This window comes from Myodes glareolus, chromosome 3 (assembly GCF_982192425.1).
Source record: "Myodes glareolus chromosome 3, mMyoGla1.1, whole genome shotgun sequence".
Classification (NCBI taxonomy): Eukaryota; Metazoa; Chordata; class Mammalia; order Rodentia; family Cricetidae; genus Myodes; species Myodes glareolus.
Window position 1 is genome coordinate 23,917,104 of NC_142028.1, and position 16,963 is coordinate 23,934,066.

Here is a 16,963-nt window from a genome sequence, read left to right on the forward strand (position 1 = left end):
CGGAGCGTCGCCAATCGGCACCGGCTTGTCTCCGGGTTCCGGCTCCGAACGCTCGGCGTCCGGAGGAGCGGCGGCAGCGGCCGGGAGGGCGGGTAAGGCGGCCCTCGGGGCTCGAGGGGCGGCGGGAGGGACGCGGGGACGCGCGGCCAGCGGCCAGCGGGCGGCTCCGCCCCGACTCTCCCAGGGAGCCTCCGTGGTCGACTTCCTTCCGGGGCAGCGCACGTCACTCAGCCGGTTGGCGACCCACTCGGCCAGCCCTGGTCTCCGGTCCAGCCCTCGGTGCTGCGTGTCCCCCGACTGCGGGGACGTGCCCTGCGGGGGCCCCGCCCCGTCCAGCCTCGAGGGGGACAGGTGTTCATTTACTTACCGGACAGACTTTACGGAGCCGGAGACACGGTGACAGATCGGGGTGTCCCTTCCACCGTCTGGTGGAGAGGGAGCACGGAATGAGATAAACAGACCCGTAGAATTCTAGCTGCGGAGGAACAAGTTAGAGGCCGGTAGGTTTTGTCTGATACAAGGTCTCCCCATGTGTAGAATTCTCGATCCTCGTGTCTCCGCCTTCGGAGTAGCTGAGGTCACCCCCTCGCAGCCTCGTATGACACTTTGAATATTTATTTCATTGAGAAAATAATGGCTTAGGACAGGGAAGACTCTTTTTTTTTTTTTAATTTAATGAACTGAGACGCGGTGTAAGATCCGTACCTAACTACACAGAAGGGTGGGAAATCTAAGTCTGCTTTGACTGAGAGTGCAAAGCCTGAAGGTCACGGATATTTGAACTAAGGCGCAGGAGTGCGGTGTGCTTTGAGACTGGAAGGCCTTCAGCCTTGTTGAGTTTTGTCCTTTTAATTAAAGGAAGCCAATCAAGAGTTGTAAGTGTTATGCCCAAACCCGTGGGTCCTGACAAAAGCCAACAAAGGAGACCAAGTCCCATCTGTAAAAGCAAAGAGCCTTTATTTTAATCAAGTTTGCAAACTCGGTCTCTCCGCCTGTCCAACATATTGGAATAACCGGAGAGCCCCGAGCTCAATTAGAATTGGGTTTCTAGGGGCTGGAGAGATGGCTCAGAGGTTAAGAGCACAGACTGCTCTTCGGTTAAGAGTTCAATTCACAGGAACCACATGATGGCTCACGACCATCTGTAATGAGATCTGATGCCTTCTTCTGGCCTGCAGACATATACAGACAATACTGTACACATAATAAATAAATAAATAAACAAACAAACCTTTGAAAAAAAAGAATTGGGTTTTTATAGTAGTAAAGGTGGGGGTGAGGGAGTCTCTGAGGTTCAGGACCCCTGATTGGCTGACATTTGTCTAGGGGTGTCCCAGCGAAGAGCTGGCAGGTGTTTCTAGCTACAGTGCTTGGAATGCCAGGAATTTCCTTTGAATGGTCTAATCTTGGGTGGGAGTCAGGTAATCTCGGCCTGTCAGGCATCGTCTCAGGGTAAACTATTGAGACTCCAGACTCCATTTAAATTTATCGATGGCCAGAGTCCCCGGTGATAATGGTTGGAAGTAAAGAACTTCCTTTGGATGATGTGTCCAGACTTAGCTTTCATGGCTGGCCCCCACATTAGCCGCGAGGCCTGTGGTGCATAACAGTAATGCTGGGGGTGAGACGAAAGGGTCTTGAGTTAGAGGCCAGTCTGGACAGCAGAGTGAGACCCCATCTGAAAAATGAACTGACCTGTAGTGGTGCGGGCTTTTAATCCCAATGCCCAGAGTCAGCCGGATCTCTGAAATTGAGGCCCGCCAAGGCTACGTAGTAAGGCACTGCCTCAAATAAAAATAAAGCTTGAGCAGAAGTGAGTCAAAACCTGAGTTAACATTTTGGTTTGGGCACATCTGTAAGAGATCATCTAGATTAGATTAAGGTGACATAACGCCACCCGAATGTGTATGCTCCCATTTTGTGAACTGGGGACCTGAACTCACTAAAATCGAGAAAACCCGCTGAGCACATTCATCTGCTTCCTGCCGGCTAAAGTGTGTGCCCAGCTGCGTTCAGGTCCCTGCTGCCGTGACTCCCCCAACACACAAGACTGGACGCAGGAACTGTGAGCCAGGATAGCCCTTCCTTCCTTGCTCTCCTGGGGGTATTGACGCCAGCAACAGACCGAGCACCTCGTGCTGCGCATGCCTTGTAACCCCAGCACCTGGGGAGGCGGAGACTACACAGTGAACGTGAAGCCAGCCGAGGCTGCTTGAGACCTTGTCTCAGAAAAAACCTTCAAAGTAATTGTAAGAGGGCCGGTATATAGCCAAAGGGTATAGGCATGAGGTTCAACATGAAAACCAAAAAAACTATATTTTCTTCAAAGTCTTGCAAGGGTAGGGGAAACGGGAAGATACAGATGGTCAGGAGGAACCACCTGGGTGGTAAGTGCATGGGGCTCACTGTGTGACCTGGTTGGCTTCTCTTTATATTCCAGAGACTCTGCGGCGGGGTGGGCAATTTTTTTAAAATTTTGTTTTATGTGCATCGGTGTTTTGCCTACATGTATGTCTGTATGAGGGTGTCAGGTACCCTAGAACTGGAGTTTCAAACAGTTGTGAGCTGCCATGTAGGTGCTGGGAATTGAACCTGTATCCTCCGGGATAACAGCCACTGCTCTTAACTATTGAGCCATCTCTCCAACCCCTTGGGTGATTTTTTTAAACAAAACCTAGATGTGATCACAAGCTTCTGTCTGAAAATCTCTAGTGACTACTCACCCCAACTCCACACTCATTTGGCCTCCCTGGCTCTCCTGACCCAGTGCTGACACCATGTCTAATCTTATTGTTGTCATTCATCCTTTAAAAAGGACCTTAAAACACGGCTCACCGTGTATGCCCCCACTGCCATGGAACTCGCTGTGTAGACTAGAGTCCAGCTCACAGAAATCTGCTTCCTGAGTGCTGGGATTTAAGATCTGTTACCACACCTAGCTAAACATTCGCAGCCTCCCAGAGGCTGACATTGTGTGTGAGTGATGCGGGGGAGGAATACATGTGGGTGTCAGAGGACATCTTTTGGAGTTTTTTGTTTTTTGTTTTGTTTTATTTTTTGGCCTTTTGTGTGTGTGTGTGTGTGTGTGTGTGTGTGTGTGTGTGTGTGTGTGAGTTCTGGGGATCAAATACAAGCTCTTTGTTTTTTAGGCCTATTCTTTTAACTGCTGACCGTGTAATTCTCAAGACAGCTTTTGGGCTGTTTAAGGTTTCACGTAACTTAGGCTGTTCTAGAACTAGCCAAACTCCTGATCCTCCAGCCTCCCTAAGTGCTGAGATTATTGGCTGCATCACCATACCCAATGTGGTTTTGCTTTTGTTTTTGTTTTTTCTTTTTTTGTTTTTTGATTTTTTTTGAGACAGAGTTTCTCTGTAGCTTTGGAGCCTGTCCTGAAACAACTCTCGCAGACCAGGCTGACCTTGAACTCATAGAGATCCACCCGTCTTTGTTTCCCAAGCGCTGGGATTAAAGGCGTGCGCCACCACTGCCTGACTTTGTTTTGTTTTCTCAAGACAGGGTTTCTCTGCCTAACAGCTCTGGCTATCCTGGAAGACCTCAAACTCACAGAGATCCGCTTACCTCTGCCTCCTGAGTGCTGGGATTAAAGGCCACCAACGCCTGGTTTGGCTTTTGAGACAAGGTTTTCGAGTGTAGCTCAGGCTAGACTTGAACTTCATCTATCCCAACTCTGTTGGGATAATAAGTGTGTCCTGCCACGCCCAGCTTTAACCATCGTTGCATGTGGTGCGCCTCAGACTTCAGTGACCTTTCTGCTTTTTGCTTCTCCCAACTCTTTATTTCAGGTTAGGTGTCTTCCCACCCAGAAAGTCTTCTCTGAAATGAGTTGAAGCAAACCATTATACTGAAGTGTAATTGTTTCCTTCTGTTAAATTCTCAGTTCCTTTCCACTTTTTCTTTTTTGCAGTACAGGGGGTTAAACTTGGCTTTATGCATTTTAGGCAAATGCTGTTACCTCTCCGCTGCAATCCCGGCTCCTCGAAACCAGGGACCTCTTTCTCGCTGCAGGGGTACTCAGAGCTCAGTGACCTGATAAGTACTTGTCCATCTTTAATTCCTAGTGCTCAGCATGGCACTCATAAAGTGAGTTCAGCAGGTGTTTACTGAATGAGTGTTGTTGAGATAATGTGTTTTGTGAGGTGCTATATAGGAAGCTGCATTTTCCCCCCAACCTGAGGACTGAATGGTAGTTTTTGGTAGATTGGTCAGCACATGTCATGAAGGATAGGGGACTCACCCACAAGATTTTCTCCCAGCTTTTGTTTCTTCTCTACAGGCATGGTTTGCAACTGGACCCCAGCCCAGACCAGGAAGGCAGCCTGCATCATGTGGTTACAAATTGCTCTTCCTTTACCTGTTGATGCCTCCCAAAAAGAGACAGCAAAGACAGTCACGCAAAGCCCAGCTGCAATTCCACCATCAGCCACTGGAGGGCCCCAAACACCATGAGTCTCTCCAGCGGCCCATTACCCACACTGTACGGGTGCCCAGCAAGCCCATTGATCAGGGCACCATCACTTCCTGGGTAGGTCCTTTGACTTTTACCGCGTTAGGCTTTTCAGAATACTGACTCTTAATCCTTGTGGAGCAGGGACAGGGAAGCAGTTACTCTTTCTGGTTGTGGTAACCTGACCTATCTAATTTTCTTAGTTCGGATCAAAATACATGTTATATGTAACTGGAGTCTTCCCTGCCAGGGTCTTCTGAAAAAGTTCTGAGTGACTGTTTCACTGCCCAGTAGCTGGGTGAAGGACCTAGAAAATGGCAAGCTTCTAAATGAGATTATTTCCTGTAACTCACATGGAAAGTACTAGGTATTCAGTGATTGAATGGACTGAACGTTAGGGAGAAAATCCTACAAAAATGATATTATGAGGCACACCTGTAATCCTAGCATTTGGGAAGCTGAGGCAGAAGGCCAACCTGGACTACATGGTAAGATTGTCTAAAACGGGGGGAGGGGAATCCATAAGCATTGATTGGATAAACATGCTGTACTAGATCCTTTTCTGAACACTGCCACACTTCCTAGTTCTTGTAGCTGCCATTCACTGTTTGCTGAGACTTTTTTTAAAGCTTATTATTTCTTTTTTTAAGATTTATTTATCTATTTTTATTCTGTCTCCATGTATGCCCGCGCGCCAGAAGAGGGCGCCAAATCTCATTACTGATGGTTGTGAACCACCATGTGGTTGCTGGGAATTGAACTCAGGACCTCTGGAAGAGCAGCCTGTGCTCTTAACCACTGAGCCATCTCTCCAGCTGCATGTTGGGGACGAGTCTGTGGGTCCCTACCCTATTGAGGGCTTTGTTCTGCTGAGAACTGAACTGCGCATGCTAAGTGTGGGGAGAGGGTTCAACCCCCAAGGCTCCTTCCAGCCCTGCTCTTGTGAAGTTTAACGACAGACAGTTAAATAGCCATAGCAGTGTCGCGTGGTGATGAGAAATGCCTTGTCTCCTCTTTTTCTTATTATCAGTCTGAAAGGCAGAGGGACAGAGAAACCAAAGCTGTTTTCTTATTAGTGCTTCACATAGCTGGTTGGTCTGGGGTCCTTTACTATAGCGAATCCTCACGATTCTGCTCATTGGATAGAGTTTCTTTGGTAGTTGACCTGCCGCCATTTTTGTCTTTTTATGCACAGGTCTTACCTCAGTTTGATACAACAGCCGAAAGCCAGTTTCCAGCACACCGGAAACATCGCCCCCAAGACCAGGCAAAACAGTTGACACGAAGATCTACCTGCAAGTTCCCACGGCTAACCTTTGAGAGTCCACGGTCTTCCAGTTCAGAGACAGTGATATCCTTGAACAGAGAAGAGCCCTGCCAGTCAGCAAAGGACACCCCCAGAAGGCCTTTAGTGCCCCTGCTCAGTCCCCAGAGCTGTGGGGAGCTGTCAGTGCAGGCACCTCAAAGCTTACCTCATGTGTTCATACCCCCTGATATCCAGACCCCGGGGTCGTCTGTGAGAGAAGAACCCGCTTCCCCCGATCAGAAGGAAAACTGTCTTCCAGGCTGCATCCTGGGCCCTGGAACTCCCAACAGCCCAGAGCCTGGACCTGTTCTGGTCAAGGACACCCCTGAGGAGAAGTATGGGTTAAAGGTCACGTGGAGGCGCAGAAGGCACCTGTTTGCCTACCTCAAGGAGAGAGGAAAGCTGGACAAGAGCCAGTTCCTTGTGAAGATGTGACATGTCACAGGCGTCGTCTCAGAGCTGCTGATCACCGTCACTGCAGCGTCACTCCTCCGCTTGAAAGGGAACACCAGAGAGGGGAGGACTGAGCTGGAGGCCTGGAGCTGGAATTCGGTTCCTAGATTTGCTGGTTAAGCCACCTCATATCAGGAAGAGTTGGATTTAGTGTCATGAACTGTTGATATTTTTCTCATAGTAACTGTTTGAACCTCTAGAGTATCTTGCACTGTTTATGATGTTTGTAAATAAATGGCTGCTCCACGCGTCTAGAGGACCCCGCTTTTGTCAGTAATGCAGCGGTGTGGCCCGTCTATAAAAGTTCTGTGCTGATAGTCTTTTGTCCCAAACTCAAATCATTCTGTACTTTTTGTTGCTGATCATGAGGCTCAAAGACAGCATCCAATGATGGAGAAAATCAGAGAGAACTCTAGTTTTTAGTGGTTGGCATTTAAATGTCTTTACAGCTTTGACTTTTCTGCCCAAAGGGCCACAACCCTTGTTCATGAATGCAGTGGGGTCAAGGGAGATAGGAAACAGATGGGGAGGTTTGTGTTTTGAGATTGCGTTTATAGTGAAAAAATATGCCAGCCAGGCAGTGGTGGCGCACGCATTTAATCCCAGCACTTGGAAGGCAAAGACAGGTGGAACTCTGTGAGTTCGATTCTAGCCTGGTCTACAGAGTGAGTTCTAGGACAGGCACCAAAGCTACAGAGAAACCTTGTCTTGAAAAAAATACCAAAAAAAAGCCATTATTACAGTCATATGGTGAGGCAGTGGATTCTTTTTGTTGTTGTTTTTGTCTGTTTTTGTGTTTTGAGACAGTTTCTCTGTGTAGCCCTGGCTGTCCTGGAACTCACTCTGTAGACCAGGCTGGCCTCACAGAGATCCACCTGCCTCCCAAATGCTGGAATTAAAGACATGTGCCACCACTGCCAGGCTGGGGAATGGATTCTTATAGTAACTTTGTGTACATAAAGTAGAACATTACCTCTACTAACAAGTGCCTCAGTGGTCCTATTGCCCATACACATAGCGTCTCTTTCAGCTACCTAGTGCCCATACATATAGTGTCTCTTTTTTTTTTTTAAATATTTATTTATTACGTATACAATATTATGTCTGTGTGTATGCCTGCAGGCCAGAAGAGGGCACCAGACCTCATTACAGATGGTTATGAGCCACCATGTGGTTGCTGGGAATTGAACTCAGGACCTTTGGAAGAGCAGGTGACGCTCTTAACCACTGAGCCATCTCTCCAGCCCCATATAGTGTCTCTTTCAGCTCTTCTCATTTAACACCCAGCCGCTGCTAGGCCAAGCAGACCTTATGCTACCCTTTATATGGGTGAGAATTTTTTTTTATATATTACTCCTTGGGTTTTTTGGATTTATTTATTCATGTATATGTGTGCTCTGTCTTCATGTATAGAATCAGAGGCATCAGATCCCACTATGGTTGTGAGCCACCATATGGTAGCTGGGAATTGAACTCAGAACCTCTGGAAGGGTAGTAAAGTGCTCTTAACCACTGAGCCATCTCTCCAGCCCCCATGGGTGAGAATTTGAAGTGCGAAAAAATGAAGCAATCCAGGGAGGGGGCTAAGTGAGTGCAATGTTCTGTTCTCCTGCTGGTCTATTTATGTACCGTATTTCCTAGATTTCAAAAGTTAATTTCCGGGGCCTGGAGAGGTGGCTCAGTGGTTATGAGTCTCAGATGTCCAGAAGGCACAGGTTCTGACCTCCTTGGCCACCAGGGATGCATATGGTATGCAGACATACATGTAGGCAAAACATCCGCACACATAAAATAATGGCCTGGGACTTGGTGACGCATGCCTGTAATTCCATCACTAGGGGGCAGAGGCAGTCTATAGTGAGATCTTGTCTCTAAATAAAATACTTTTTTTTTTTTTTTAATTTTAAAGTGAAAATTTGGATTCAATATCAGTGTGGTAACTTCGGCCTTACTAAGTCTACTTGTAGTAGGTCTGACCAGAAAGTCCTATAGGGACCAGCACCAGACAGGAACTGATGCCTGGAGGCATGATTCACTGCAGAGGGATAAGGATATGCGAAGACAGTCCTCACGTAGGGGTCCCTCAGTCGTTTAGATGAGGGCTGGTGTAGAAGGGCATCCCGGAGCCGGTCCGACTTCGAGGCTTCTGGTGGCAGAAGTTCACAAACCCCTGGACCACAACCCTGGCAGCCACTCTGGGTGTTCTCATCGCTGCAGCGCGGTGCTGGGAGTGGCTCTGTGGGAGGCGGCCGCTGAATGGAGCAGCTGGAGACACCCCGAGGGTCAGCTGGGTCCCAGCCCTGGGTGCGGGGGTGGTGTGTGTGTTGGGGGGGTGCACCCCGCTCCGGCGCACGCGCCTTCGCCTCCCGGTGTCTCCCGCCCCCTGGAAACCCTCCAGCATCGCGGCTGGCGCCATTAACCAGTGAGAAGGGAGCCACGGGCACTGGACCAATGGGCGTCGGCGACAGTGCGGGGTGTGGTTGCCAGGGGCTGGGCCCGACCTCCTCCATCCTCTCCAGCCCCGTGGCCGCAACTCGGGGTCTGGACTCTGATGCCACCGGCCGGGCGGATATGGAGGCGGCGCGCTGCGCACCGGGACCTCGCGCGAACAGGTCAGGGGCGGGGGCCAGGGCGGCAGAGCGGCGGGGAGGGGTCTCCCGGCTGGGCGGGCGAGGACCGGGATCAGGATCGGGTCTCCAATCTGGGCAGGCGCTGAGCATCCGGCGCCGCCAGCACTCTCTCGTGCCGCTTCCTTGGATTTTGCCCCGAACCAGCTCGCCCTGCTCCCCCAGGGTCTCCGATTTCCTCACTCACAGTGCGTTCGCCCTTTACCGTGTCTCTCTGGAGTAGAGTCAAAACTGAGGTGGAACGAGGTCCCTCTTGGGAGTCGAAGCGGAAGATCGCGGGTGATGGTTAATTGGTTCCAAGGCCGTTGCTTTTGGCAGTCATTGCGGAATTCTGGAACGGAGTGCGAGGACTGAAAATGCAAAACTGCTCTTTTCTTTTTTTCTATCTGCTCCCACCCCCCGCCCCGCGCCGGCTTTCCTTTCTTCCTTTGAGTTCCATAGTTCTCTTAGTTAAGCTCCGTCTTAATTTAGACTGCTCCATACCTCTTGTTTGTGCCCCCTGTTTCTCTGCCGAGACCCCACTTTTTGCACGGTCCACGGGGTGAGCCTGGGAAATCAAATGGGTTGCAGTCTCAGACTGTTCCTTTCTCGTCAGCTGGGCTAACGAAAATTAATGGTGTGTGTGTGTGTGTGTGTGTGTGTGTGTGTGTGTGAGAGAGAGAGAGAGAGAGAGAGAGAGAGAAATCATTGGCTCAAAACTTTGACATTGTCTGAGGATTGAAACCAAACATTTCAACTACATTCTTCGTTTACCATCCCATCACCACAGCAAATAAAGACCGGGCGTGTAAGGGTTTAGTCTGATGTTTAAACTAGTAATTAACTGATTCGAAACCATCTTTTTAAAAAAGTTACAAAGACGTTGGAGTATAATCCCCCTCGCCCCCCCCCCCCCCCGCATGTCGATCTCATGCGGACTAAGCTCGCCTCAGACTTGATAATGAGGATGACTTTGAACTTCGGATCCTCTACCTCTGACTCCCAGTGCTGGGCTGTTTTCGACTTTCATCAAGTAAATCTATAAACATGATAGCTGTTCTGAAATTTGTTTACACCCTCCTCATTTTGAGAACAAAAAAATACATTTGCAAGTATAGGGTCGAGTTATTTAAAGTTGGTATTCAGTGTCTCTGTTTAAGACGAGCGCCGGGCGGTGGTGGTGCTTAGTCCTAACACGCAGGAGCCAGAGGGAGGCGGATCTCTCCTAGTTCGAGGCAGCTGGTCTACAGAGTGAGTTCCAGGACAGCCAGGGCTACACAGTGAAACACTGTCTTGAGGGGGGGGGGCGGCGGCGGGGGGGGATTTAGTTTTATGAATTTAGAGAAGTAAATTTTATGGGGCTATGGTTTTATTTTTATTCCTTTCTGTTGTTTTGCCTTTTTGTTTGTTTTGTCTTGAGACAGGTCTTATGTAGCCTTGGTCAGACTGGAACGCTCCATCTAAACCATGCTGGCCTCGAACTCATTTCGGGCTGTCTGCCTCAGCTTCCCATGACTCGTGATTTTAGGGAACAAGAAGGGCTTGACTCTGAAATTGGGGCCAGGTGGCAGCTGTTTTTTTCATCTTCTGCACTTGAACCTTAAAGGTGTAATTTTAAAGTTTCCCCTCTTCTCCGATATTTTCTTCCAAAGAAGCCAGCTCTTTAATTTTCAGTTGCCATCAAAGGGGACTCTGGGAGTCACGGTTTCTCCTGTCCTAGGTTGGAGACAGTGCAGTTTTTGCCACTCTTTAGCTCATGTGTTGCTAAAAGGGAGTGCATGTCTGGCGTTTTAGGTAGTCGTTAATATTTAGAGAGAGGGGAAGGGAGAGAGAGAGAGAGAGGGAGAGAAGACTGACGTTCAGCAATCCAGTAATCCAGGCCGGCCCCACACTCGAAATCCTTCTGCCCTAGCCTGCCAAGAGTCTCTATGGGCATGGATCACGAGGCCTGGGTATGTTCCTGTCCTGGTGTACACTTTCTTGTTTTGTTGCGTTTTCAAGGTGGTCTTGTATAACTTGGGCTTACCTTGAACTTTTAATATTCTGCTACCACCTCCCTGCTGTCAGGATCACAGGTGCGCAGCACCGGTACCAAAGATAGAAGCCAGGGCTTCAAGCTTAACTCTTTTTTTTTTTTTTTTTTTTTTTTTTGGTAAAAAGTTACTTATTATTGCCGGGCATGGTGCTCACAAACCTTTAGTCCCTGCATGTGAGAGGCAGAGGCAGGCAGATCTCTGTGAGTTCAGGCCAGCCTGGCCTACATAGTATATCTAATTTTTTAAAAAAAGTTATTTATTATTATTATTATTAATGAATGGTGGTGGGTGTTATAGCATAAATATGGAAGTCAAAAGACAATCTGTGAAGTCAGTTTTGGGTCTGGGGAGGAAACTCTAGTCACCAGGTCTGCGTGGCAAGCGCCTTCACTGCTGAGCCATCTTTCCAGTTCCTAGACTTTTTGATGAAAGGCTTGAATACAGATCTAGTATTAATGCCTTTATTGTGTGGGTAACAGCTAACCTTTAACTTTCCTGTGATTTTTTTTTCCCCTTTTACTTATGTAGCTGTTTGGCTAACTTACCTAACAAGCAGAGAGAGTATTAACAAGTGAATTTCAACTATTCTTCTGTTGGAAACTGGAGATGACTGTAAAGCCACACTCAGGAACTTTGCTGAGCCGAGACAGTTTGTGCTGCTGATTCCCTGGGGGTAGCAGATAGCTAGCATTGGGACTGACTGAATTTTTGCTATGATACCAGAGTTGGTGGTGTGGCTCAGGGTCAGAGCGCTTGCTTGGCACGTCAGAGGCCTTAGGTTTGACCCCAGCAGTACAGATGCACAGGTAGACTTACTGGTATGTGTTGGTATGCCCGGTATGGTTATGCATAGCTGCAAGTATAGAGTCAGCGAGGACTACATAGTGAGCCCCAGGCCAACCAGGGCTACACAGGGAGACCGTATCTTTTTTACTTTTATAATGATTCTTTGTGGGTTTCACATCATGTATTCTGATCCCACTTATTTCCCCGTCCCCTCACATCCACCCTCTGCCCATGTAACGCATCCCAAAACAAAACCAAATTTAAAAGAAAAACCAAACAAAATAAACAAAACAGAAACAGAGAGAGAGAGAGAGAGAGAGAGAGAGAGAGAGAGAAACCAAACAAAATAAAACAGAGAGAAGAATCTCGTGTGGAAGCTGCAGTGTGTTCCGTTGAGTCATAGTTTACCCTCAGGTCCAAGAGAGAGAGAGAGAGAAACCAAACAAAATAAAACAGAGAGAAGAATCTCGTGTGGAAGCTGCAGTGTGTTCCGTTGAGTCATAGTTTACCCTCAGGTCCATTCATCTTTATTTGCAAGTGTTCATGGCTCCAGTCATTGATCTGGCTCCAGGCCTCTGGCTTCTGCTACACCACCTGCCACCGATAATGGACTCTCACTGGGGCTGCTCTTGGATGTTCTGTTGTTGTCCTGTGTCATGGAGATCCTGTTGTTTTGGATCTGTAGGGTCATCCCCTTCACATGCTCCAACAGATCACAGGTGGGGTGGGTGTTGGGGTGGGACAGCTCCTCACATAGCTGTGGTACTGAGCCTGGGTGGTAGCTGGGTTGGTTAGCCCGCCAGCTTTCCGTCCTAGTCACTCTCCAGCACCGCCCTGGCGAGTTCACCCAGTGCAGCCTACAGCCAGGAGCAGGGCCAGTAGGGAGACCCTAGCTTAGCCCACCCCACAGATGTGATTTCCCTTTAGAAATAAAATCTGAAAGCTTGGTGTGGCCTGTAACCCAGTGCTGTGGGATCCCTAGGGCTGTTGGCTATCAGCCTATCTCCAGGTTCAGTGTGAAACCCTGACTCAAATATGTATTCGTTGTTACACACACACACCACACACACACACACACACACACACAGAGAGAGATAGAGAGAGAGAGAGAGAGAGAGAGAGAGAAACAGAGACAGAGAGACAGAAAAAGGGAGAAACACCAGGATCAGGAGTTCATCAAGGTCACGTTTGGCTATGTAGCAAATTCAAAGCCAGCTTGGACTACGTGAGACCCTAACTTAAAAGGAGCCCTCCTCCCCCCCCCCCCAGACTAGAGCGGTGACTTCACTGATTAAGAGCACTTATTGCTCTTACAGAACACACCTAGTGGTTCACAGTCATCTATAACTATAGTTCTTAGGGAGCCAAAGCCGCCTTCTGGTCTCCTCAGACACTTGGAGCACAGACACACAGGCAAAACACTCAAAACCATAAAATAAGGAAAGGAAAAAGGAAAGAAAATTAGAATATTCTTGACTGGAAACTATGCCTTGCCTAGTTTTGTCAACAGTGCCTATGCGCAGGTAGGGTTTGTTTGTTTGTTTGTTTGTTTGTGGCAAAGGTCACAGCCAACCTAGTCAGGAAAGAATATCCTGTAACAAGTTCCTTCTTGCTAGAGCCCTTTGCTCTAAGCAGAACGGTTTCTGGCCCTTCGACTTTCCTGTGGAAACATTACCACTTTTCTGGCTTTGGTGCCCATTGAAAGAACAAGTTAATGTTTGTTCTTAGCAGAGCAGCGAGAATGTTTGAACTGAATCTTCAGGGGAGGATCCGGAGCTGTGTCCAGCTGGGTATTGGTTGGTTGGAGGGCCTAGATAATTCCTTTAGTTCCCCTGCCAGAGACCAGCTCCACTGGAGAGCTGGGGCCTCTGACAAGCCAGAATCCCCTGGAAGTTGGTTCACCAGGGGTAATTTTCTGTTCCTCATAATCTTGACTGCCTTGCTGAGCATCCTTGCTGAGCTTTTTGGTGTTTATTTGATTTCTTTTTTAAGGTTTTTTTTTCCTTATTTGTAATTATGTGTATGTACGTGTCTGTGTAAGTTCTTAAGGAGGCCAGAGGAGTCAGAGCCCCCTGGTGCCGCAGTTCCAGCCTGATTAGGTACTGGGAAAGAGAACTGAACTTGGGTCCTCTGCAAGAGCATGGTACTTTTGAATCTCTCCTGCCCTAAATGCTGCGTGTGTGTGTGCATGTGTGCGTGTGTATATGTGATGGAGTCATGTGTGCGTGTGTATATGTGATGGAGTCATGTGTGCGTGTGTCTATGTGATGGAGTCATGTGTGCGTGTGTGTGTGCATGTGTGCGTGTGTCTATGTGATGGAGTCTCCCTGTGTAGATCAGGCTAGTCTGTAACCCCTTTTTAAAAAGTTACTACATTTATTTCTTTATTGTATGTGTTGGGGCAGCAGTTGAGGCTGGAGGACCACCTGTGGGAATCTGTTCCCTCCTACCACATGAGTCCCAAGGATTGCTTTAACCGCTGAGCTACTGCACTGACCTAACCCTGATCCTAAACTTTTAAGCCGTGTGTCTCAACCTCTCCAGTCCTGGGATTGCACTTGGGAGTCACCATGTCCTGTAAGATATATCCCCCCAACTTTTTAAAAAAGGTTTATTTATTTTAGCTGGGCAGTGGTGGTACACCTTTAGTCTCAGCACTTGGGAGGAAGAGGCAGACAGATCCCTGAGTTTGAGGCTATCCTGGTCTAGAGTTCCTGGATAGCCAGGGCTACACAGAGAACCCCTATCTTGAACCCTCCCCCCCCAAAATATTTATTTTTATTTCATTTACATTGGTGCCTTTTCAGCATGCATGTCTGTGTCAAGATGCTAGATCCTCTGGAACTGGAGTTACAGACAGTTGTTAGCTGCCTTGTGGATGCTGGGAATTGAACCCAGGTCCTCTGGAAGAGCAGCCAGTGCTCTTAACCACTGAGTCATCTCTCTAGCCCCTGCAAGATATATCTTTAGCATATGAATTACAATGACAAGTTTTAAGGACTTTTTCATTGGTAGTATATAGGAAATTTTTGCACAGGCTTCTGAAAAATTAAATCATTGCTGCTTATTAATTAGCCTTTCAGGAAAAAGTGCCAATAGATTTCAGTAAGTTAGACTAGAACTGCGGTCTGATAGAGGATGGATTGCTTTCCCGTTGGAACATAGTGTGAGTTTCTCTTGGCGATCCACTGTGTCCAGAAAACTGGAGGCTAAAGTAGGGAGGGACATTTTGATTGAATGAAATTCTGAAGCTCTTTTGGACTTGTCATCCTCCTCCTTCCCCCTGCTGAGTGCTGGGGTACAAGACTGCACCCCACACCTGGTTTTAGGTTAGGGAGTGCTGGGTATTGAACCTGGGACTTCATTCCTGCTAGGCAAGCGTTCTGTTGATTGTGTTGTATCCTTAGCCTTCAGCTGTATATTTGTTTTGTTTTGGATCAGGTCTCACCATTTAGTCTCGGCTGGCCCTGGACTCGAGATCCTTCCTCCTCAGCCTCTGGAGTCCTGGCACCACAGGCTTTCACCACCATTCCAGGCCTTAGGCTGTATTTCAGAGAGGGGGAGATCTGTCAGGATAAAGTGAGCAGCAGTCGTGTTGACACTTGTCGTGCCTGACTTCATAGTGGCTTCATCGCTGTGAAGAAAGTGGGGCAGGTGTCACTGTCTTCATTTCATGCACGGGAACTTAGACAGCTGGGCCTGGGGGTGTTCGTTCCGGCCAGTGTCAGCCGCTCAGGAGGCTGAGCTGAGAAGATCACTGTAGCCCAGGAAATTAAGTCCAGGCTGGGTAACAGTGAGGCCATCTGCAGTGACACCTAAGTGATAATGACCAACAGCAGAAGAAAGAAGAAGGAAGGTGTGCTGTACCTGGGATTATAGGAGTAAATGACGGCGCAGAAATACAGTTCTGGGGGCTGATGAGACGACCCAGTGGCTAAAAGCATCCACTGTCAAGCCTTGAATTTGATTTTCTGAGCCCAAGAAAGAACCATCTCCTATAATTTGTCCTCTGACTTGCATGTGTGTACTGTGGCACATGTGTCCTGCCCCATGCACACGCAAATAATTGTAATAAGACAAATTAAACCCTTTCTTTGCCTGAGTTATAATGATATTTAAGTGGGGAAGAAGTGGCCCAGTGGTTAAGAACATTTGTTGCTCTTCCACAGGACCTCCAGCAGATTAAATGGCTCCCAACTCCCGATAATTTAATCTCCAGGGCAATCCGATGTCCTCTCTGGTCTCTGTGGACACACATACACACTTTTAAAGAGTCTAGGGAGAGTGGAGGGTAGGATTTAGGGGTGGATACATTCATTTTGTAAATGTATGAAATTATAAAAGACTGAAACATAAAGGAAAAAATCTTTTTTTTTTTTGAGACAGGGTTTCTCTGTGGCTTTGGAGCCTGTCCTGGAACTAGCTCTTGTAGACCAGGCTGGCCTCGAACTCACAGAGATCCGCCTGCCTCTGCCTCACGAGTGCTGGGATTAAAGGCGCCACCACCGCCCGGCTAGGAAAAAACATTTAAAAGCAAATAAAATCCAGACTTTTGGCTTTTGTGGGCTCCTGTTCTCTCTATCATGTATTATCAAAGTATATAATGCTGATAGTTGAGCTTTTTGGTTTTTAGATAGTATCACACTGTAGCCCAAGTTACCCCCAAACTCAGTAGCAAGCCTGCCATCAGATCCTGGGTGCTGGACTGAGGCATGAGCCACCATGCCCAGCTACTGCAGATGTTCTGGATGCCATTTGTGCACATAAATGATAGCACAGATACCAATTACATTTAAATTATTTTTAGAGCTAGCTGTTTAAGAAATCAAACATTTTGGCCATGTAGAAGTAATTATCGGTTTTATCCAAAGTAAAGTATTTGGTGAGCCCCCCAGCCTGGGACATGCTGAATACCAGCTCTGCCCCAAGCCCAAGAATATGTAGTTGGTATCATCAGGGAAAAGAAGACTGTGCATTCATCTTTACCCTGGAAAGAAAAGAATAAAAACCTGCCCACGAGAGAAAGTGTAACCAAGGAGGAGAGACTCGTATGACAGGAAGATGGGTTTCGGTTCTGAGTGCCAGCCATTTGTAGGTCCCTAGGGGACAATACATCCTTACTTGGGGTCAAATCATGCGTAGTTACTAACATTTCTAAGAGGGTAGAAAGGTGCACACCTGTAATCCCAGCACTGCAGAGGTAGAAACAGGATGCTCAGGAGTTCAAGGCCATCGTGGACTACTTGACAAACACCATATCTCAAAATAATAATAATAATATAAATAAAATAAAATTTAAAAAATGTTGAGC

The 16,963-nt window shown here is 47.8% G+C and overlaps 2 protein-coding genes across 4 annotated transcripts in view; both read left to right on the forward strand.

The window, feature by feature from the left end:
- The first annotated feature begins 2 nt into the window (after positions 1–2).
- Rhno1 (RAD9-HUS1-RAD1 interacting nuclear orphan 1) lies at positions 3–6,476 on the forward strand. Of its 3 annotated transcripts, none has more exons than XM_085687183.2 (3): positions 3–92; positions 4,295–4,543; positions 5,661–6,476. In XM_085687183.2, exons 2-3 carry the CDS (start codon positions 4,379–4,381, stop codon positions 6,204–6,206), a joined length of 711 nt encoding a protein of 236 aa, XP_085543309.1. In that variant the 5' UTR covers positions 3–92; positions 4,295–4,378; the 3' UTR covers positions 6,207–6,476. The 3 variants fall into 3 exon arrangements, with proteins under 3 accessions (XP_085543309.1, XP_048299995.1, XP_085543310.1); XM_048444038.3 differs by lacking the exon at positions 3–92 and adding an exon at positions 179–500; XM_085687184.2 differs by lacking the exon at positions 3–92 and adding an exon at positions 651–2,387.
- Positions 6,477–8,660: 2,184 nt separating this feature from the next.
- The window catches only part of Tulp3 (TUB like protein 3), a 35,117-nt gene continuing 26,814 nt past the window's right edge, over positions 8,661–16,963 (forward strand). The window contains exon 1 of the mRNA XM_048444040.3: positions 8,661–8,836. Coding sequence (XP_048299997.3) covers positions 8,676–8,836 — 161 coding nt within the window. The 5' untranslated portion in view covers positions 8,661–8,675. The remainder of the gene's footprint in view (positions 8,837–16,963) is intronic.